The following is a 22,530-nucleotide window of genomic DNA, read 5'->3' as shown; positions in this document are numbered from 1 at the left end:
GGTCCGGGTGGCGGAGCCGGCCGAAGTCTTGTGTGATAAGGTCCGGCCACAACGGGAGAGGAATGGGTTCTCGGACGGACAGCTCGAGCAGCAGAGTGAACCAATGTTGCCTCGGCCAGGCCGGAGCGATCAGGATGAGACGGCCCTTGTCCCTCCGAAGCTTTAGGAGCACCCGATGAACGAGTGGGAACGGAGGGAAGGCGTAAAGGAGATGATCCTTCCATGAGCACAGGAACGCGTCCGACAGGGACCCGCGGGAGCGTCCCTGGAAGGAGCAGAACCGGGTGCACTTCCTGTTGATCTCCGACGCAAAGAGGTCTAGTTGGGGAAATCCCCACCTTCGGAAGATCGTATGCACCACGTCCGGGCGAATGGACCACTCGTGTGCGAGGAAGGATCTGCTGAGGCGATCGGCTATTGTGTTCTGAGTGCCCGGAAGAAACGACGCTTGTAGGTGAATGGAGCGGGCTATGCAAAAGTCCCACAGGCGAAGCGCTTCCGTGCAAAGCAGGGAGGAGCGTGCCCCGCCCTGCTTGTTGACATAGAACATCGCGGATGTATTGTCCGTCAGCACGGTGACACAGCGGCCGCGGAGATGGGCCTCGAAGGCCTGACACGCCAACCGAATCGCCCGGAGCTCCCGTACATTGATGTGTAGGGCGAGCTCCGGAGGGGACCAGGTGCCTTGCGTGTGAACATCGCCTAGGTGCGCTCCCCAACCCATGTCCGAGGCATCTGTGGTCAAGGTAATGGAGGGACACGGCGGGCGGAATGGTACCCCTGCACAGACTACCTGAGGGATCAGCCACCAATTGAGGGTGTCGAGAGTGGCCCTCGGGACTGTGACAATCAAGTCCATGGGGTCGCGATGTGGACGGTACACAGAGGCCAGCCACGTCTGGAGCGGGCGAAGGTGCAACCTGGCATAAGTTGTCACAAAAGTGCACGACGCCATGTGGCCTAGGAGGCGAAGACAGGACCGGGCTGTCGTCGTGGGAAAGGCTTGGAGCTCCGTGATGCAAGCCGCCAGAGTCTGGTACCGATTGGGCGGAAGATAGGCCCTGGCCAACTGGGAATCCAGGACCGCTCCGATAAACTCCACCCTTTGAGCTGGAGTTAGGGCGGACTTTTCGAAGTTGATGAGCAGACCGAGCTCCCGAAACAGCGACAGGATATCGGTCACTTGGTCTGCTACCAGCTGACGCGATGGACCGCGTATCAACCAATCGTCGAGGTACGGATACACGTGCACCCGACGACGACGGAGGGCCGCGGCAACCACCGCCATACACTTTGTGAACACTCTGGGGGCGGTGGAGAGGCCGAAGGGCAGCACCGCGAACTGGTAATGTCTGTCGTTCACCATGAAACGGAGGTAGCGACGATGCGGGGGGTAGATTGCGACATGGAAATAGGCGTCTCGCATGTCGAGGGCGGCAAACCAGTCTCCCGGATCCAGGGAGGGAATAATAGTCCCCAGGGATACCATGCGGAATTTGAGTTTTATCAGGTACCGGTTGAGCTTCCGGAGGTCCAGGATCGGGCGGAGGCCTCCTTTGGCTTTGGGGATGAGGAAATAACGGGAATAGAAACCCTTGCCCCGCCGGTCGGGAGGCACCTCCTCTATGGCACCCAAGGTCAGGAGAGTCTCGATCTCTTGTTGAAGGACCTGCTCGTGAGTGGGGTCCCTGAAGAGGGACCGGGAGGGCGGGTGGGAAGGAGGGGGCGAAATAAACCGGAGGCGGTACCCTGACTGGACCGTACTCAGGACCCAGCTGTCCGATGTTAAACTGGCCCATGCCGGGAGGAAATAGGAGAGGCGGTTCGAAAACAAAGGGGTAGGATCCGATGGAGAGACTGAAGAGCCGTCCCCGGGCGTCCCATCAAAACGCCTGCTTAGGCCCTTGGGGGGCCTTAGCGGACGACTGGGACTGATTGCGCCTATTGCCTGATGGTCGGCGGCGCGTAAGGTTGTTCCGACGGCTGTTATACGGTCGGGATCTGGCCTGGGTGAACGGCCGGGATGGCCGCCTACGGAAGGGTTGCCGTTGTGTCGCCGGCGTGTGCATCCCCAGAGTCCGGATGGCTACGCGACCGTCCTTAAGGGTCTGTATACGGGCGTCCGTCTTCTCTGAGAAAAGCCCGTGCGTTTCAAACGGCAAGTCCTGCAGAGAGTACTGCACCTCCGGGGCCAAGGTGGAGGATTGGAGCCAGGAAATCCTCCGCATAGCGACGCCAGAGGCGAGAGTGCGGGCTCCTGAGTCTGCTGAATCGAGTGCCGCCTGGATGGAGGAGCGCGCGGACTTTTTGCCGTCCTCGAGGAGGGCGGTGAACTCCTGACGCGAGGACGCCGGGACAAGATCTGTAAACTTGGAGAGGGAGAGCAGCATCTCGTAGGTGTATCGGGCCAGCAACGCCGATTGATTAGCTATGCGTAGCTGCAGGCCTCCCGCCGAGTAGATCTTCCGACCTAAGAGGTCCATACGTCTCGCGTCTTTGGACTTAGGGGTCGCCGCCGGTTGACCGTTGCGCTCTCGATCGTTTACCGACTGGACGACGAGGGAGTCCGGAGTCGGATGAGTATACAAATACTCGTATCCTGTAGGGGGAACCGAGTATTTGCGCTCCACTCCCCGGGCCGTCGGAGGTATAGACGCCGGCGTTTGCCAGATGGTATTGGCATTACGCTGAATCGTTCGAATAAAGGGGAGCGCCACCCGGACTGGAGCCTCTGACCCGATGACGTTAGTGACGGGGTCGTCGTTTTCAACCACCTCTGCAATCGGGAGGTCAATGGATTGCGCGACCCTACGAAGCAGGTCCTGGTGCGCTTTTAAGTCTATGGGTGGCGGGTCCGCTGTTGACGAGCCCGCGACCGCCTCGTCCGGAGATGAGGACGACGACAGGCCCTGGCCCGTAGGTTCTGGAGGTGGTTCGTCCACCAATGGAGCAGGGACCTCTACGGCTGGCTGCACCGACGGGAGTGGCTGCGAAGCTCCTGTTGTAGGTGATGGTGGGGCCCTACTAACAGTCGCTTCTGGCGCGCGGCGCTCAGAACCCGGAGGTCGAGTGGGCAAGGGGAGCCCTTGTGCCTCGTGCTGTGCCCAAGGGACCCAGAAACCCCACTGCTGTGGGCCATAGGCTGGACCTGGGGTATCCGCTCTGAGGCCCGCTGCGCTTCCACCCTGGGAAGCGACCGATGCTTGGCGTGACCACTGGGGGGCTGACGCACTAATCGACTGTCCCGCGGTTGGCCGGTGCGCGTCCGCTGGCGGTACCGTCGGCCCATGTCTGTTGTCCCGGTACCGGGAGCATGACCGGGACCAACGGTCGCATCGGTGCCTGGACGGCGACCTGCTGCGGCTTCTGTATCGGGAAGCACTGCGGTCGTGGCGCCTGGAGTAGCTGCGGTCCCGTCGCCTGGAGCGGCTGCGGTCACGGTGCCGAGAGGGAGCACGGTCACGGTGCCGAGAAGGACTGCGGTCACGGTGCCGAGAAGGACTGTGGTCACCGCGGTGCCGCGACCTGTCTCTAGAGGCCGACCTCCGACGGTACCGGCGATCCGGGCTTCGGGAGCGGTGCCTCGACGCCGCTCGGTACCGCGAACGAGAGCGGTACCGAGATGGGGAGCGGTGGCGAGGTGTTGATCGGCGCCGGGAGCGAGGTCGCCCAGATGGTGATCTGCTGCGCGAGCGGGACCGACTGAAGACCCTTGCGCGGTGATCGTCGGTGCCTGGGCGCTGCATCATGGCTGGCTTCCCAGCCGAAGGCACGGCCCGCACCGGCGGTGCCGGGGGCCGGAGGCTCGGAGCCTCTGTCAGCGCAATAAGCTCCCGCGCCTTTGAGTACGTCTCTGGCGTAGTCGGGAGTTCCAGCTCTACCTCGGGCGGTGCCGGGGAGCAGGGGGTGGCCGGGCTCAACGGCTCTTCTGGCGCCGGAGCTGCCGGTTCTATGCACTGAGCGTGCACCACCACCGCCGGAGCCACAGGAGTTGACAGTGGCTGGGCAATCGGTCCCGGAGTCGGGGCTTTCGCCGCCGTTGGCGCCTTCTTTTTGCGCGCCGGGGATGGGGAGCGGCGCCGTGATACCGGTGCCGGCTTCGGTGGCCGGGACGCCTCCGAGGTCCGGGTTGGTGCCGCCGATGCGCTGCGCACCGAGCCCGATTTCGGTGCCGCGGGGAGTGGTGCCGGTGGACGCAGCGCCGACTCCATCAGGATCTGCTTGAGCCTGGAGTCCCGCTCTTTCCTGGTCCGCGGTTTAAAGGCAGCACAAATGGGACACTTGTCTGTACGATGCGATTCCCCCAGGCAGCGGAGGCAGGAATCGTGAGCGTCCCCAACGGGCATCAACCGCTGACAAGCCGAGCACGGCTTGAAACCCGGTGTCTGGGGCATGAGCCCCACCGGGTGGGGAAAAAGGAGGGGGACCCCCCCTAATTCCTTATTTACTACTCTTAACTAACTAACTATGAACTAAACTAACTAACTATGTACAAGAAAACCGGAGAAACTGCTAGGGGTGTGGAGGACTAACAGAGCACTCCACAGTTCCAGCTAACCGTCACGGGCGGGAAGAAGGAACTGAGGAGCGGACGGGCCGGCTGGGGTATATATTCAGCGCCATGGCGGCGCCACTCCAGGGGGCGCCCAGCCGGCCCGCCGGGGTTGCTAGGGTAAAAAAGTTCCAAATACCGTGCACGCGCGGCGCGCACACCTAACTGGAATGCATTGGAGCAATCACTCGAAGAAGAATTAATGTTACTAGCACTTTATTGTCCTTTTGCTGGTCACTTGGGGGCACAGAGAACCTACGAGAGGTTAAAGAAAAGTTTCTACTGGCCAGGGATACAGAATGATGAGAGCAATTATTGCAGGTCTTGTGAGTTATGTCAAAAAAGAAAAAGACCTGTAGGACCCCAGAAAATTCCTCTCCGTCCATTGCCTGTAATACAAGAGGCATTTTATAGGATAGCAACGGATATTGAAGGCCCTATGCTATGTCCTACCCAGAGGGGGGAAAGATATCTACTGGTGGTGTTGGATTTTGGTATTAGGTACCCTGAAGTCGTTGCTCTAACTAACACAGGCTGATTCTGCAGCAAGAGCCCTTTCCACTATGTTGAGCAGAGTGGGTTTCCCTAAAGAGATTTTATCTGACAGTGGGTCCAATTTCGTGTCTCAGATATTCAGTGAGTTACAGAGGTTGTGTGGGGTAAAACAACTAAAAGCTGCTCCATATCATCCAGAGACAAACAGACCAGTGGTGAGGTTTAATGGGACATTGAAATCAATTGTAAGCAGAATCAGGATGAGCTCTACCCTGACCTCTGGTGGTGAATTATGGCAAGTGTGGAAAAGAATTTCAGGGACTGATCGTGTTTGCATAGGCACACCCACCCCACCTAACATGAGTCCACGGCAGCCCAAAATGGTCACTTTGACAGCTGTGGGATCCCCAATTTCTCTGTTATTGGGGCAGGAGGAATAAAGTGTTGTTACCCTGATTATGTGAACGAGGGACTATGAACCTGTTTTATGACAGAGGGTCTCTGTCAGGATGAGTATGCAGGATGGTTGGAGCGGCCCGTGGAGCGGAGCGGTTTGCAGGGATGGCTGGAGCGGCTCACGGGTCGGCTGGAGGAGCGGTGCAGCTGGTAGAGTGAAGCTTGTCGTGGTGAAGGCTGCAGCAGAACTCCACAGAGAGGTGGGGCAGTCGGCCTTGGACCACGTAAGGTGCCCCTTAACACCCTGTGTGCCCCCCCTCCCCATATCCACTCGGGGGGGGGGGGTAAAAACTCTGTAAATAAACTTTTGAATCTGGTGTGGCACTGACCAGGGACAGAGACTTTTGGGTTGTTGGACTTTAGGGTGATTGGACTTAAGACCCTAAGGGGAAAAGGACACTGCCAAAACTTACTTGGTGGGCCTTTTGCTCATGGTTTATGTTATGAATCCTGTTTGTGGTGTTTCCCCAACATGATGCCACATTGTTTCCCTCCTTTATTAAAAGGATTTTGCTACACTCAGTCTCTGTGTTTGCAAGAGGGGAAGTATTGCCTCCTAGAGGCACCCCAGGGGGGTGGTATGTAACTGTCCCAGGTCACTGGGTGGGGGCTCGAGCCGGATTTGCATTGTGTTATTGAAATGGAATCCCTGGATACTGAACCCGGCCCTTGTTACTGCCAACTCAGAGGGGCAGAAGGGTTACACAATGATGGGACTGTATGCCCACAGGTAACCCCAAGATTGGGATGAATTGTTATAGAGAGGTGTCCCAAGAGGCTATAGGGTTTGCCCCATTTGATTTTCTGTACAGAAGGAAAGTGAGGGGACCCTTAGATCTTATCTGAGGCTCCTGGGAAGGAGACACTGAGGCAGAAGAGGAGCCTGTAACTGAATGTGTATAAAGGTTCTGACAGAAGTTAAAGGACCGAATGGAAATAGTTCAGGCTAAACTCAGGGACAGTCAGTCCAAATGAAAGGTGTGGTAAGACCAACATACCTGTAAACACACTTAGAACTGGGGGACTTGGTGTTAGTATTAAGCTATGTGAAAAAGTATAAAATTCACAATTTTGGGGAAGGAAATTTTGAAGTGATAGAAGAGGTAGATGAAGATCAATATCATGTTAAAAGGCCTCATTGTAATGTTGTCCCACAGCTGATGCATGTAAACAGACAAAGCTTATGACAGCAGTGTGTTTTCAGGTGGGGTAGGGGCCGAGGACAGCTCCCATATGGCAGAGGAAAGTAACATGCACTCAGGGTTGAGGTAAACATGTACCATGGTAAACATGATCTGCTGTGCAATTGGGGAAAGTGAGGCCCATCACCGCATTGATTTGATGTCTGAATGCCAAACTGAGTCATCTCTAGAAAGCATCAATATCTGCAGAGAATTAACACCAGCTGAAAAGGCAGAGGTGTTATCTGCACTGAAAGCACACAGACAAGTATTTTCTAGCAAGCCAGGGAAAACTCACCTGCTGACTTATAAGATCATTACGGTAGGACCACAGCCATCTCCCAGTAGGGCCTACCATACCACTGAGGGGTACAAGAGCAAATTCACACAGCGATACAGAACATGCTGGGCCTGGGAGCGATTAAGGAGTCTGAGATCTCTCAGGTGACACCTGTGGTCTTGGTCCCTAAGAAAAACAGCACTAGGTTTTGTGTTGATCATTAAAAGCTCACTGCTGTCACAGTGCCAGATGCTCATTCCATGTATGGGACAGGTAATATACTGGACACCTTGAGGAAAGCTAAATATTTCAGCTCTTTTGGCTTAGTTAAGGGATATTGGCAAATGTTTTGCATGATGATGCTCCGAAAATATCTGCTTTTATGACTGATGTGAGATTATATGGAGTTCACAATGTTACCGTTTGGGTTTATTAATGCAGGAGCTACGTTTCAGAGCTTGGTCAACAAGGTGTTAAATATATTACTTGACTTTGTAAGGCCCCATGTCAATGATATAACGATGTTCAGCAACACTTGGTCTGATCGCACAAAACACCTGAGAATTGTGTTGTCAAAGCTCAAAGAGGCAACCTGACTATAAAAGCCTCTAAGTGTAAAATTGGAGTGTGCAGAGTACCTTACTGGGGACACTGGGTAGGAGTGTGGTCATATCTCACTGGGTCCCTTAAAGGTTGAAGCTATTGTTAATTGGCCTGTACTGTCAACTAAAAAGCTGATCTAATCTTTCATAGGCTGGTGAACTATTACCAGCCATTTGTATGTGGGTTCAGTAACACTGTATCTGCAATCACAGATTTATGTAAAAAGACAAAGTCAAAACATTTGTGTGGTCAAATACACGTCAGGAGGGTTTTGACAAGATAAAGAAAATCTTGTCTGAAGAGCCTGTTCTGGCTAATCCAGACTTTGACAAAATATTTGAGCTGTGCAGAGCTGCATCAGACACTGGGTTAGGTGCTGTTCTAATGCAATCAGGGGAGAGTAATAAAAAACACCCCCATGCTTTCTTAAGAAACTGATACCCACTGAACAGAATTATTCTCTCCTAGAAAAGGAATGTTCTGCCACAGTACGAGCAACCCAGCAGGTCAGACCCTATTTCTTCAACAAGAAATTCTGGGTATTGACTGATCATTCTTCACTTGTTTGGACACATAAGTCAAAGAGTTCAACCTCTAAACTACTGTGATGGAGCATAACACTCCCTGCATGTGACCTGGTGATTGTGTATATAAAGGGAAAGGAAATGAAGGAAAAGGAAAATAAGGTGGGGAGATGCTGTGTCCAGGAGAGCTGGTTCTAGCCTACTGCCTCCGGGTCAGTCGGTGGTTAACTCTCTTGCAGCTTTGTAACGGGGGTGGTGTGACCCCCAAGCACCCAATAGAAAGTGTACTTTGTACAGTGTGTACATTGTGAGATTTTATTTAAAAATGAACAACAAACTGATGGTTAATATTCCTCCATAATGTATATACAACCACGTGTATTAAGAAATATGAACATAAACTGAAATTATGACTGGAATGGGTTCACCAGACAACTCTGGGGAGGGGGTAAACTGGTTTCTCAAGGACAATGACAAGCCGACATCTCTAAGCAGGTGCCATCAAAGCTGATTGCTAATCACTGGCAAATACAGGTCTGTCGCATTTTAGGTGCATTTAACACAGGGGTGGCTCTAGCCATTTTGCCGCCTCAAGAACGGCGGCATGCCGCGGGGGGCGCTCTGCCGGTCACCGGTCCCGCGGCTCCAGTGGATCTCCCGCAGATGTGCTGCGAAGGGTCCGCTGGTCCCACGGCTCCGGTGGACCAGCAGAGCACCCCCCGCGGCATGCCGCCCCAAGCACGCGCTTGGCATGCTGGGGCCTGGAGCCGCCCCTGATTTAACATGGGCAATTTCAGCTTTACGTGGTCAGCAAAAACAAGAAAAAAAAAAAGAAAAATAACAATGTAAATACTGTTTCTGTAGTGCGGGCAATTCTGCCCACCATTACACTCAATGTAATTTTGACTATATGCGATTTTCGCTTCATGCGCTGACTGCAGAACATAACCCCAGAGTAAGATGAGACAGACGTGCTTGTTTAGAAAGAGCTGAGTGATAACGTGGTTCTGTGGCAGTTACAAGCAAAGGCCAAAGACGATGGCTCAGGCAGCCTGGCTCTTGGGGATTTCACAGTAGAGTCAGGGGGCTGTGCAGTCTGGAAATACACTGGTCAAATGGGAGAGAGACGTGTCTCCAACCGAGAGAGGCAAGGGCTGGGGAGCTGGAAACCTAGAGTGAGTGTCGCTGGTGGACCACGGAGGAAGAATACAAGAGCAGTTGCCCTGAACTTAAAATTAGAAAGGAAGTAAACATTGACATCCATTGTCCCCACGTCATGGTTCTTCCAGGTCAGTGTGTGTGTGAAGCTGGGGTTAGTGTAGAGTGAGAGGGGTACTGCGGCACCCAGTGATGTCACATTGTATGTTGGGGAGTTTAGGGAACAGCGACTATGCAGTTCTCCATGGACTGCAAATGGGGGGCAGTCTGGGATTTTTGGACTTGTAGCTCAGTCAGGCTCTGCAGCATTTGGCTTTTCTGCCAGAGAAGAACCATTATGTCCTGGTGCATTTCCCTCTCCTTGTCCTTCTGAAAATCCTGGGCCTTTCTTCCTGTCCTCTATCTTTCTCCATGCTGTCCGTCATATTCATCCTGCAGGCCCTTTGATCATGTCTGATGCAACACTGGTTTGCAGAACACGTCCTCCCCAGTCCTCTTTGTTTCTCCTCCTCCTCAAGGTCAGGTGTGGGGCTACGAACAGATGTGTGACAGATATGGCAATACGCTGAAATGTCTTGGACAAACCTTATTGAATTAAGCTTAAGGATGTTAGGAGTTCAATGTATTAAAAATGCAAATGTGTATGTATTATTGTGAGATTGCATGTAACAGGGGGGAGGGAAGAGGAGCACATGACTAATGTAAACCCCGGGAAGTGTTCTGAGTATCAAAAGACTCTTCTGAACAACATATCTCCCCCTCCTCTGGTTATGCAAAAATCCAGCCTTTTGAAGCCTTGCCCTGAAGAGGTGACCTTTGTCTTCTGATCACCTCTTACATGAGGACGTCAGAGGCCCAAGCTGTTTAAAGGAGATTCGGGGGGGTTCTTGTTCTGAGCAAAATGTGTTATGAACTGATAACCACAGAAAACCCTCTTGGTGGTGTCTGAAAGACCTACCAGAGCCCCTTTCAGAGTTAGGGGTGATCTCTGGTTAGCATGTATGTAGGTTGTTTTTAACATGTTTTCTCTCCAATGCTTTCACCTTAAGAATAAATGTACTTGCTTTAGAAACAGCTGGGTGGTGATTTAATGGTGGGCAAATACGATGTTTATAGCCTCTGAGAAAAAGGCAAAGCAGGCAGTCTTGGCTTGCTGGGGAATTCACAGTGTAGGCAGGGAACTATGCACCTGGAAACACCCTGATGAGAAGGGAGAATGATGTGTGTCTCTGCCAAAGAGAGGTGCTGGCTGACAAGCCGTGAGCCTAGAGTGGGTGCCCTTCTGGGACCACCAGGGGGAAATAAAGGTGAGGTTGCCCTGAACTGTGACAAGATGAACCACTGGATTTACAGTCACACCAGAAAGGGAAAGATAAGTTTCAAAGCTCCCACTCCTCATTGGCATAAACACTTCTAATAAGAAATGTTTATTGACACTTCAGCTTTGGAGTGCCTCAGCTCTCCAGTCACAGCCAGGGTGAGTGTGGCCTGCCTGGGATGAAGGGGGGAAGGATTTTCTTTTGCATGAAGTTATCAAATTTTTTGATCCCTCTTCTATGGTACATGCATACAGCAATGGCACTGAATATTGGCACTATTGGCCGCAGAGGTTGATGATTTTAGCTGACCCCTCTCTCCTGAGGATATCGAAGGCACAGCTGCTATTGATGACCTGACGACAACTGGGCCCCATAGGCCACTAGCCTGTTAACTCAGCAATGGTGCCAGCCAAACTCATCTCATAGTGGTGTGGGAAAGCGTCCAACTGTGGAGGAAGAAATAGGCTGCCGTCCCCAGAAACCTTTGGGAGAAGATCGCAGAGAATCTCCATGCAAGTTTCATCGAGATCTCTCAGGAGGGTAAAAGGGACACCCGTGTGTACATAAACAAAATGCTCCACATGTCTTCCCCACACCTAATCCAATGGGAAATGAAAAGTAGATGCCAATTCTACATCTGTTTTTTGTACAGATATGTCTTTTAGTCTAAGTACATTGAAGAAAAGTAGATATCTTTTGTCTTGATATCTTGGGGATGGGGTGTGCTAGGGTAAAAGCACACAAGAGACCAGTTTTCACAGTGGGAGACCAGATTTCACAGTCTGTGATGTGTTTTTCATGACCATGAATTTGGTAGGGCCCTAGCTATGCACCATCTTTACATTTACACATTAGAAAGAAAGATGAATGCACACACTTACCCATGTTCCTTTCTCTTTCATCAGGCTCCTCTGTGCTCAGTTGGCAGGCCTGGCTAGGCTGCAGGGGAGTTCAAACTGGTCCTGGCTTGTGGCATGGGTGAAGTTGTGTTCCGTGTCTCCCCGCTTCTCTTCCTCACCATTCACCGCAGCGGTCTTTGTCTTGGGTACTGACATGTAGCCCACTGCAGAAGCACCAGGTCTGAGGAGCACCACCAGATCTATCGTGGGACTCCCTGTCCTGGTGGCATCCCTGGCAAAGTTCCTTCACTTTCCCATGGCAACACTGCTGGTCCCTGTCAAACCCCTTCGCCTGTATCCCTCATGCAACCTGCTCATGGGTGTTCACATTTCTGCAGCTGGCCCATGGCTGTGCAAGCACAGCTGCTTCTCCCCACCAGCCCAGGAGTTCCAATACCTCCTGTCTACTCAAGGGAGGAGTACGTCAAGTATCGATGTGTGCACAGAGCCAGCATGGTCAGTTGGGCAGCTGCACACAACAAAGGAGAGCTACTAGGTGTGCTTGCCAAGGTGGGCAATCTGGAAGAGAGATTTCAAAAACACACAAGGGGCTTTAAAGGTTTGTGGTGGGGAGCGGGTGGCTTCTGGTCTCTGTGATCCTGAACAGTGCAGTTTAAAAGTATGACCAGCGTGGTCACTCTTACAGGGAATGGAGCATTATGGGACAGCTACTGAGAAGTAAATAAAAAGGCCCATGCTGATCACTCAGCAACTGTCACGTGAGCCCAGATAACACACCTAGAGAGTCAGTCTGCTTGGAAATTACCAAAGCTGGTCGAGGGGTGGGAGAGGAGCAGGGGTTCAGGTTGTTTCCACAGTATTGCATGAGAATTTCAGCTTTCATTTCAAAAGGTACGTTTCTAGCCCTCATCATAGCAGAGGAAAACTTGAAGCCAGTGCACCCTAACAGCTCAGAAACCTAAAGCAAGAATAAACCTCCAAATTTTATTATTTTAGAAAAATCTCATGAGTTTTAACCATTAGGGGCTGGTAAACTTTGCTTAACATGTACCCCTGAGGCAGTTCATTCTCAGTACAGCTCAGAGTCACTAAGGGGAGAGAGACACACAATAACTGCTATCAGCAATTGGAGTGTGATAGTAAGTCAAGATGTCAGATAACCAAACTCAACTGATTTATTGATTGGAAGTAAAATCAGTGTAATACCGAAAGGTCAGTACATACCCAACCTGGAGACCTTCTTGCAGCAGTTACATCTCCACTCTGTTCCAAACCATGGGTTCAGTTTTGCTCATATTTGGATTCTCCTCATTTAGAAGACAGAAAATTCCAGATTCCACAGACCTTACACCCCTTTTCTTATCTAATTATGCACACAACAGTTTATTTGGCAATAGACCATAGCACACAAGTAGCATTAGATCAAGGACACATTTGCACTAACTGTGCCTAACACACAGTTCATAGTTGGCAAACCTTAACAGAATATACATCTTACGTCTGACATTCTGCATATACTATGAACAAAGATTAGAACAACTTAACAACTAGTAAATTTGCACAATAAATCTTAGCATGAACACAAAATATTCTGGGAGATTTTAACTAATTCAATGCTCTAACACCTAATCTAGAGTGCAGATAATGATTTAAAGCAGATTACAACTGAGCTGAACTGCAGCTGGCATAACCAGCTCCAGAAAGAAAGGCAAGATGGCTGCTTCTGCCCAACATCATTTCCCAAGAGTGACTGGAACATGGCAAAGTCAGCACTGCAGGGAAGATTGCAGGCCTTCATTTAAACACATGGCACCAGCTATTTCAGACACAATTCTATTGTAGTATTTTATTCCCTCCAGGAATGACGACACAACAGTGAGATAAAGTTGCATCTCATCATCGCCCCCTGACAGAGAGGCACGGCCATGGATTTGCTCAGTTGGATGAACGAAGAGACACTGACCCTGTGCTGCTGCTCAGTTTCATCTGTGAACATTGCTGGGACTAGTTTCTCTCTCCCTATTTAAGACTCTCTCTCCTCAAACAGTGCTCTCTGGGCTGTCTGTTCTCATGCAGGATCCCATCTCTGTCCCTGCCCTCAGACCCCTGGCTGTTTCACACCCGTGTCACACTCTGGGCTGGGACTGCACCTCCACAAGTTGTTTATGGAAAGCACCTACAACTAGCAGCAGACAAGTCCCAGCCTGGAAAGTGGAGCAAAGGTGCTCAGAGATAATTTCCCTCGCTCCTTGACATTACGTGTCAGGGTTGAGACCCAGGTACATCTCAGTGTTAGTGGACTTAAAGTGCCACTTCCTCTTCCAGGGACACAAACTCAAATTATTCAGAACACACACCATTATAACAGGAAGCAGCTCTCTGACACCTCTACTTGCCTTTTTTCTGGCGTATGGCTTCTGATGGCACAAACAATGAATTAGATGTTGGGTAAGTGATGCAGTCATGCTATCATGGCAGCATCATCCAGGAGACATCAAGGGTATGCATCTACCATGAAGATGATAAAGAAGGCTCTCCATAACCAAACAGCATACTGTTTGTTCTTGAGCACCACAGGAACAGGATGAGGAGCTGAAGAAGCCCTACTGGGTAAAGATGTAAGTTAAACCACCTGCCACCACAATGTATCCTGTTGTAATGAAGAAGGATCTTTCATTTCATATGGCTATTCCGAGGAGCATGTGAGAGCTGATTCAGAGAGACTAGGGCAATGGTTCTCAACATTTCCAGAATACTGGACCCCTTTCAGTAGTCAGATTTGTTTTGCGTACCCCAAGTTTCACCTCACTTAAAAAATACTTACTTACAAAACCAGACATAAAAATACAAAAAAGTGTCACAGCCACACTAGTACTGAAAAATTGCTTACTTCTCATTTTTACCATATAATTATAAAATAAATAAAATGGAATATAAATATTGTACTTACATGTCAGTGTATAGTATATAGAGCAATATAAACCGGTCATTGTCTGTATGAAATTTTAGTCTGTAATTTTCCTAATGCTTTTTATGTAGCCTGCTGTGAAACTAGGCAAATATCTAGATGAGAAGATGTACCCCCTGGAAGACCTCTGCATATCACAGAATCATAGAATATCAGGGTTGGAAGGGACCTCAGGAGGTCATCTAGTCCAACCCCCTGCTCAAAGCAAGACCAATCCCCAGACAGATTTTTGACCCAAATCCCTAAATGGCCCCCTCAAGAATTGAACTCACAACCCTGGGTTTAGCAGGCCAATGCTCAAACCACTGAGTACCCTCAGGAGTTGAGGGTTGAGAATGACTGGACTAGGGGATGCAAATCTGACTTGTCTATGCATGAAGAAGTGCATCATCAAAATAAAATATAGTCCCACACCACCTGTTGCCGCTGTTTCTAAGAAATGTTGCGTCTCATGTACTGTCTGACAGGTTCAACTATTTCAGAAAACAGGTGTCTTGGGTCACACCAATGATAATCCGGCTGAAGTCAAAACTCCACACTCCAACCTTCCAGTCCTAGCTGGTATTGCTTGCCTGGCAATTAGGTGTGAAGACAGGGCCCTGGCTGCATTGTGCACGAAGCCAACTATCAGGACAGCTTGTTTTATAATTTTATCTCAAAGCCAAAGCAAAATACCCTTCCTTTTGATTCAGTACATGCGGGGGATGTCACAGCCTTTCATTAACGCAGATGAAGAAAGCTCCTTTTCAGGCTGTGCCAGAATCTTTGTCCATTTTTCCATTTTCCAAGGAGAAAAGAAAGAGGAAACAATAAATTCCATTAGCAGAGCCTGAGAGGATGGGAGCTGCAGTGAGTGAATGGCCTGGGAGAAACCAGAGCCTCTCAAGCACAGTCCTGACTCCAGTCATCCCTGTCCCAGCTGCAATCCACAGTGATTGCTTAGGTGCCTCTAGGGTGAAATTCTCCCATTCCAGGGCCACACAAATTATTTGAAGAAACCCAGTACTGAAGCTAATGTCTGGTTAGTGAGGAGGTGGAAGCAGGTCAGAGTGGGAGCAGGTTCCCTCTTTTACAGGCTTTGGGAAAAGAGTGAAATGAGAGATTGAAGAGGTTTCTCCAATCAAACACAAGAGTCAGGAGTCTCTATCCTGAGTGGGTGCTCTGGTGTTTAGTGAGAGAGGATGAGCGAGCAAAGCGCTTCCCACACTGAGCGCAGGGATATGGTCGCTCTCCTGAGTGGGTTCTCCGGTGCTTAGTGAGAGATGCGGAGCGAGCAAAGCGTTTCCCACACCGAGCGCAGGAGTACGGCTTCTTTTCCAAATGGATTTTCTGATGTTTGGTAAGAGACGACGAGTGAGCAAAGACCTTCCCGCACTGAGTGCAGGGATAGGGTCGCTCTCCTGAATGGATTCTCTGGTGGTTGATAAGGCCTGATGATTGGGTGAATCTTTTCCCGCACTCAGTGCAGTAATAGGGTCTCTCCCCAGTATGGATTCTTTGGTGGACTCTGAGTTGTACTAGACGGACAAACTTTTTCCCGCATTCACCACAGTGATGGAGTCTTTCCCCAGTGTGGATTCTCTGGTGTAGAGTGAGACTTTCTGGATGACCGAATATTTTCCCACACTCAGCGCATCGATGCGGTCCCCCCGTACGATGGATTCCTTGGTGTCTCCTGAGACTTTGAAGGAGACTGAATTTTTTCCCACACTCAGCACAGCAATGGGGCTGCTCCCCGGTGTGGATCCTCTGATGTCTAATGAGATGTTCTCGTAGGCAGAATTGTTTCCCACACTCATGGCACAGGAAGGGTTTCTCTCCGCTGTGGATTTTCTGGTGTCTAGTAAGACTTGATGTAAGTTTGAAGCCTTTCCCACATTGGTTACAGCGATGGGGTCTCTTTTCTGAGTGGATTCTCTGGTGATTACGAAACGTTGATGAATCCATAAATCTCTTTCCACACTCAGCGCAGGCAAAGGGTCTCTCTCCTGAGTGGATTCTCTTGTGGATGGTAAGAGCTGTTATTTGGAAGAATCTTTTTCCGCACTCAGCACAGTGATAAGGTCTTTCTCCCGTATGTACTCTCTGGTGGGCAGTGAGCAGTGATAACTGGTTGAATATTTTCCCACATTCAGAACAGGGATGGGCTCTCTCCTTTCTGTGGGTTTTCCCATGTGCTTTGAATGCCTTCTTTCTCCTGAAGCTCTCCCCACACTCGCTACAGTGATACAATTTATGTCTCTTATGAACCATCCAGTGGTGGCCTATCAGGTCTCTCTGCACCTTGAATTCTTCCCTGCACACACGGCAGGTATATAGGGTCTTTCTGGGCTCAGCTTTTCCCTTTTCAGGCGGCTTTAGATGTGACCTGGATCTCCTCTGATGGCCTCTTGGAATTGCTGGCTCCTTCCTGCACTGCCTCTTGTGGTGTCTTCCCCACTCAGTTTTCTGGGAATGGTTCTCCCCTGAGGTCCCTGGGAAAGGCCTGAGTGGCTCCAGGTTCCCAGATCCTTCCTCTGGAGTCTGCCCCTCAGCTCTGCTCAGGGTCCTGGCACTTGCTGGGTGGGGAAGAGAATCCAAATGTTATTTTCTGTGCTGCTGACAAAGGGAAACCACTAATATTCCCAGCAGGGGGATGAGCCTGAGTCAGCCCCACGCCCCACCCCTCAGAGCAGGGCTGCCCTCGACACTTGAGTGCAAGAGGACAAACTCCCAGGGGCCCCAGTGCTGGGGAAGGAGACGGTGGTCAATGTCCCATAGGCCCTGATAACAGCACCCCCAAGTCGATGAACATGAGAACCAGCTCCCACAATTCTCTCCCTACTCTGAGGCCCATCTCAGTGGGGAGAACAGCATCACCACACACCAGCACTGACGCCCCTCTCCTGAAGGGCACACAGGGAACACTCACACTGTGATGGGATCTGAACGGCTCCATGTTCTATGGAAAATGGCGGAGGGGGAGAGACTGGGGGAATCTGCGTAGGGGGAGAGATGGAGTTTCTAAGGGGATGTCAGGGTGAGGAGCTGTAGCACTTCTCGTGTTTGGGCTTCAATCCCTATTGTAATGCTCTGTGAGGGGAGAGTTTGCAGCTGATGGATGATTTGTGAAATGAGCTCTCCTGCTGGAAAGGGCAGAGCTGGTTCCCTACCTGCTCCAGGGGAAGAGCTTTGTGTGAGGAAGAAGCCCAAGGAGCTTTCAATTGCTGGCCAGTCCCAAGTCTCTTCTGCATCTGGGAAATCTGCACCAAGACAAAAGCTCTTTGGTTGACAACACATGGACCGAATGACTATCACCGAGAGAAGCCCTTTCCCCAACATCATAAATGATGCATAAAATGGGGGCTTGATTTTCAGTTTCTATTGTGGTAGCACAACTGAGTTTATGGTTGGACAGCACCAGGCGCTGCACAAAACCACAGAGATCATCCTGATGTTGAGCTTATATACTAAATACACAAAGGGTGGGAGAGAACCTGAGTCAAAGGAGTAACTTGCTGTTGTAATAATTCAGCCCACAAAATTACCCTAATTAGCAGTATAATTATAAAACCTGTGAGGAAGTTTATAAGTGTTACAATATCTTATAACAATAAATGTCAATGGGAAAAGGTGCAAAATATAAACAAGACGACGGAATTAGTCCAAATAAAAAAGGCCTATAATGCAATTCAAGGGCAGTATTAAAATGATGGCTGTAAACAAGAGAAATGTGGAACTGGACAGTAACGAACCAAAATGAATAAGTTATAACTTAGGCCTAACTGGAGGAAAACCCAATGAGGGGCTGGGCTATTTTGCCCATTACTTCCTTTTGGGGGTTTTCAAAAGAAAACACTTTCGGGGGAAGTAAAGGAGTGGGACCGAATGCAACCTTTGCTGACTGAAAAAGCAGCAACAGCAGTTGCATGCCAACAACCGCTGCAGCGAGTGATACCATGATGTTGCCACCCTGAACGTCTTTTGGGACCCCAGATCTTCTTCATCCTTATCCTAAGAGATCTCCTAACAAGACTGGACCAGAGAGAGGGAGCCAGAGGATATTACCACCGTTTCCAGTTCTGGCTAACTCCCCAGAATCACCTGGAATGCGAGATGTTGTGTCCCCCCCTCACAAGCACCGTGAGTTATTTTCCTTCCCCAGCTTATTTCTTCTCTTTCCTATTCTTCTCCCTCTGCTTTATATTAAATACGAGTCTGGCTTAGGTGGCCAAAACTGCCATAGTTTGCAACCGTTCTGTAAGCCTGTGATGAAAGCAGCAGCCAAAAGCACTGCCCAGAACAGCCCAACGCTGCTACACGTTTGCTAGATAGGTCTGATCAGACCACGTGCCAGGCCTGTGTTTCTCCAGCTGAAAGGCTGGAAGTAAGAGTCAGCCAGAGACAGAAGCCGCATGTTCCTTCTTTGCTGCTGTTTTCTCTTCTTTCTTGTGTGGGCTTGTCTTGTTTTGTCGTCTAAAAAACAGGATCAGATTTTAACATCAACAACAGCTCCAGTCCATTTCAACTAACTGCTTCTCTTTTTCCCCAAAAGGACAGTTACCACCATCTTTAATACCATCTCAAAGACTTTCAAACAGAGGCCTTTTGTCTAAAGATTCTCTCCAGCGAAAGGGCAAGGAAACAAGGGATGTTGTCAACATTAAGTGTGACTTTTATTTTAACATTTCGGATGCCTTAACTCTTTTCCTTCTTTTTCTGTATCTTTAATAAAAGGTTAGAAAGAATTTGTCATGGTCTTTGCATGGTACTAAGCAGGCTACTGTCTCTCAATTCCAAACCTCAAACCTTATTTAAGACTCTTTAATATTGGCCATGACAGTGTCATGTTAACATCTTTGTCTCTTTGGGCCCGTAGTGTCTATATGAATTAATACAATATTGTCCAAGATCTGCCAGCAGCTCAGTGGCAGAGTGAGGAACAGAGTCCAGGTCTCCTCACTCTCACAACATGATGCTGCCTCCCAACCAGTCCTGGGGAGTAATAAGGAAATCTCTTATTAATGTTAACTGAGAGCCCGCAAAAGCGATGGAACAATGTTGGGTACCTACAAATCTGGGCCTGATGTGGGAAGGGAGATTCCCAAGTGCTGCTCGCTCAATGATTCAGAGAGCCTGGGAGGGATTACAAACACTTTGGTGGACAGGTTTAGAATTCAAAATGATCTTTACGATGTGGAGAACTGGTCCGAAATCAACAAGATGAAATTCAAGAAACAAAAGTACAAAAGCAGTTCGCTTAGGAAGAAAATATCAGATGCATAACTAGAAAATGGGGAATAACTGGCTTGGCAGCAGTGCGGCAGAAAAGAATGTGGTGGTTATAGTGGCTCATGAATTGAATGAGAGCCGACAATGTGATACTGCTGCACAAAAGCCTAACATTAGACTAAAAGACTAACATTCTGGGATATATTGTCACTTTGGCCAAAATGTATCAGGATTCCAGCTGCTCTCAAGCTACTCATTCCTTCCCTGTACATCACTTTAACTTCTTCCTCACCTGGCTGGGTGCCTCTCAAGATGTCTCCATCTTCTGTGGGATCCTGGACACACAGCTCTTCCCCTCGCTCTATGCTGGAGATCACCACTGGCTTGGGAGTCTGGATTCCTGCTTAAAGAAAAGCATCACCCCTAAGAACTTCTAGCAACGGATCTGCTGCACTTTGCACAGCTCTATATGCAATGTTTGTGCCAATTAGGCTATGAACTAATCTATGTATTTGAAATGTTTTTCCATGGAAACATGAACTGCAGCTTATGGTCAGCACTCCCGGTGCGTGGCAGTGGCAGGATATTGAATTGCAAACAACCTGGCACCTGTGGAAAGGGGAGCTGGAGAGGACTGCGGTGTCTGAGGGGATTGGGTGGGACAGATTTCTCCTTGACCTAGGAGAGTTACTCTACTATGGCCCAGCATCCCCCTCCCTCCTGTCGATATATTTAAATAGGAATTAAACACCTGTAGCTGGCCTGGGTCAGATGACTTGGGCTTGAGAGACTTGGGCTCTGGGACTGTAAAATTGCTGAATGGATATTTGGAGGGAGTGTCCCAGAGCCCAAGCTCCAGCCCGAGCCTGAACATCTGCACTGCAATTTTTAGCCCCGCAGCCTCAGTCCCACATCCTGAGTCAACTGATCCAGGCTAGCCACAGCTGTGCCATGAGTCGTTTATTCCAGCATAGATGAACCCAGTCTGTCTTTCACCTTAACTGTGGTGTTGCTGGCCTTTCATCCTGTAGCCTGCAGAACGCACAGTGCTTTTCCGCTCGTATGCTCTGTCTGGGGAACTACAAGAGCCAGGATTCTCTTGCCTTAAACTGTAGAGCCCTAGTGACCATGGGTGGAAGCGTGTCCCCTTGAAGATATGCAGTGTAGTTGTAGCCGTATCCATCCCAGGATATTGGAGAGACCATGTGAGTGAGGTAATATATTTAATTGGACCAACTTCTGTTGGTGAGAGAGAGCAGCTTTCCTTTCCCAGACCTGAGGAAGAGCTCTGTGTGGCTCAAAAGCTTGTCTCTCTCACCAACAGAAGTTGAACCAATAAAAGATATTGCCTTACCAACCACGTCTCCCCATGAAAGGGCTGTCCTGCTCAATGAAATATGCCTCTATCAATCCACACCCACGCACCCCTCCTTCAAACCCCCTAGACACCTCTCCACCCAACCACTCATACCAATGCTCTAGCTCAGTTACTGCATACAGACGCTCCCCATGTTACGCAAGACCCGACTTAAGCAAATCCGCACTTACGGAAAAAGTTCCATAAGTTGAAATGGGGGGGGAGGTGTTTGGGGGTTTTTCTGCATAATGGTCGGGTATACATTTCCGACTTACGCAAAATCCGAGTTACGTAACACTATTCTTAATATTAATCTTATATCCAAGTTACATGGAAAGGAGTTAAAGAAAGGGCAGGCGAAGGATTTATCTGCCCTAGGGATTTTTCTTTTTCTGAACAGTGTAAAATTGTGTAAGTCAGGCAGTGCCTGTATCTGTGCAGCACCCTGTGGACTGAGGCTCTGATCTCAGGGAAACAGTTCCTCACCTAACGAGACCAGAGTCCGGTAATTTTCCCACATGACGTGTCTGTAAAGTTGCCTTTGCTCCTTGCCCAGCAGCGCCCACTCCGCTGGGGAGAAATACATGGCAACGTCCTCAAACGTCACCGACATCTGAAAGGACAAACAACCCAATTCAGCATGACAAAGTTTACACGCTAGTAGAGGAATAGCTGTTGCAGGTGATGCGGATGTGCAGTGGTCCACGCAACTGGAAGGGTCCAGGGAGCCTTGAAAGTTCGTACTATTACTATGGGTTCAGGTCTGTCACCGTGAAAAATAAGTAATGGACAGTGCTTTCCTGTGACTTTTTTTCTATGTCTGTGACTCACCCCACAGTGGTGGCTCTGGCAGCTGGGCCTGGCCCCCTGCTGTGGTGTTGTATCCTGGCGCAAAGGGTTACATCACTGCTGAAGGTTAGTCCTCCTGACTCTCTGTCATGAAGCAGCAGGCTGGCCAAACATCAGTGAGTGTCACAGCAACATGGAGCTCCAGATCACAGCCCCACTTACATTTAGCCAGCACACCCGACCATCTGCCACCATGCTGGAGGGCTGGGCAGACCAAACCTGAGTAACACTGCAACCTCACATGCCATGATGCAATGCCCAGAACAAAGCACTGGGCCCAGCTACACAAGACCCTGCATGAGCCACTGCTGCAGGGAACTGGACTCAGCCGTACTAAATACAGGAGCTGCTCTGTAGGGTGAACACAGGATGAGTTCACTCTCCAGCTTCTCCCTTCCTGGGCTTGCCCTCTGTATTGGGCAGGAATTAGGGTTACACTGTTGTAGCCTTGTCGGCCCCAGGATATTAGAGAGACGAGGTAGGGGAGGGAATCTCTCTTGCTGGACCAACTTCTGTGGGTGACAGAGAGAAGTGCCTGAGCTATGCGGAGCAGGGACCTAGAGCCAGGCTCCAGCCCGAGTACAAATGTCTGCACCACAATGAAATAGACCATGAGCCCCTGGTCCCCATGAGCCAGAGTCAGCTGCCAGGGGCCAGATACAGGCTTTTAGTTGCTGCCTACACAGCCCCCGGGAGCCCCAGCCGGAGCTGTAGCTG

At 50.0% G+C, this 22,530-nt stretch overlaps 1 protein-coding gene across 5 annotated transcripts in view; it reads right to left on the bottom strand.

Moving 5' to 3' along the window:
* Positions 1 to 14,928: 14,928 nt before the first annotated feature.
* Positions 14,929 to 22,530, bottom strand: part of LOC123368305 (zinc finger protein 883-like) — a 41,247-nt gene continuing 33,645 nt past the window's right edge. For 2 of the 5 annotated variants that reach the window (XM_045013005.1, XM_045013003.1), the window contains exons 2-5: positions 21,451 to 21,577; positions 19,900 to 20,007; positions 17,549 to 17,638; positions 14,929 to 16,954 (exon numbers count right to left, since the gene is read on the bottom strand). In XM_045013005.1, the coding sequence (XP_044868940.1) occupies positions 15,540 to 16,954; positions 17,549 to 17,638; positions 19,900 to 20,007; positions 21,451 to 21,577 (1,740 nt within the window). In that variant the 3' untranslated portion in view covers positions 14,929 to 15,539. Of the gene's footprint in view, positions 16,955 to 17,548; positions 17,639 to 19,899; positions 20,008 to 21,450; positions 21,578 to 21,795; positions 22,208 to 22,530 lie in introns of those variants that run through there. The other 3 variants (XM_045012998.1, XM_045012994.1, XM_045013004.1) reach the window with 2 other exon arrangements.

Source organism: Mauremys mutica, chromosome 4 (assembly GCF_020497125.1).
Source record: "Mauremys mutica isolate MM-2020 ecotype Southern chromosome 4, ASM2049712v1, whole genome shotgun sequence".
NCBI lineage: Eukaryota > Metazoa > Chordata > Testudines > Geoemydidae > Mauremys > Mauremys mutica.
Note: the sequence above shows the minus strand (reverse complement) of the source record. Positions and strands in the feature narration are given on the sequence as shown.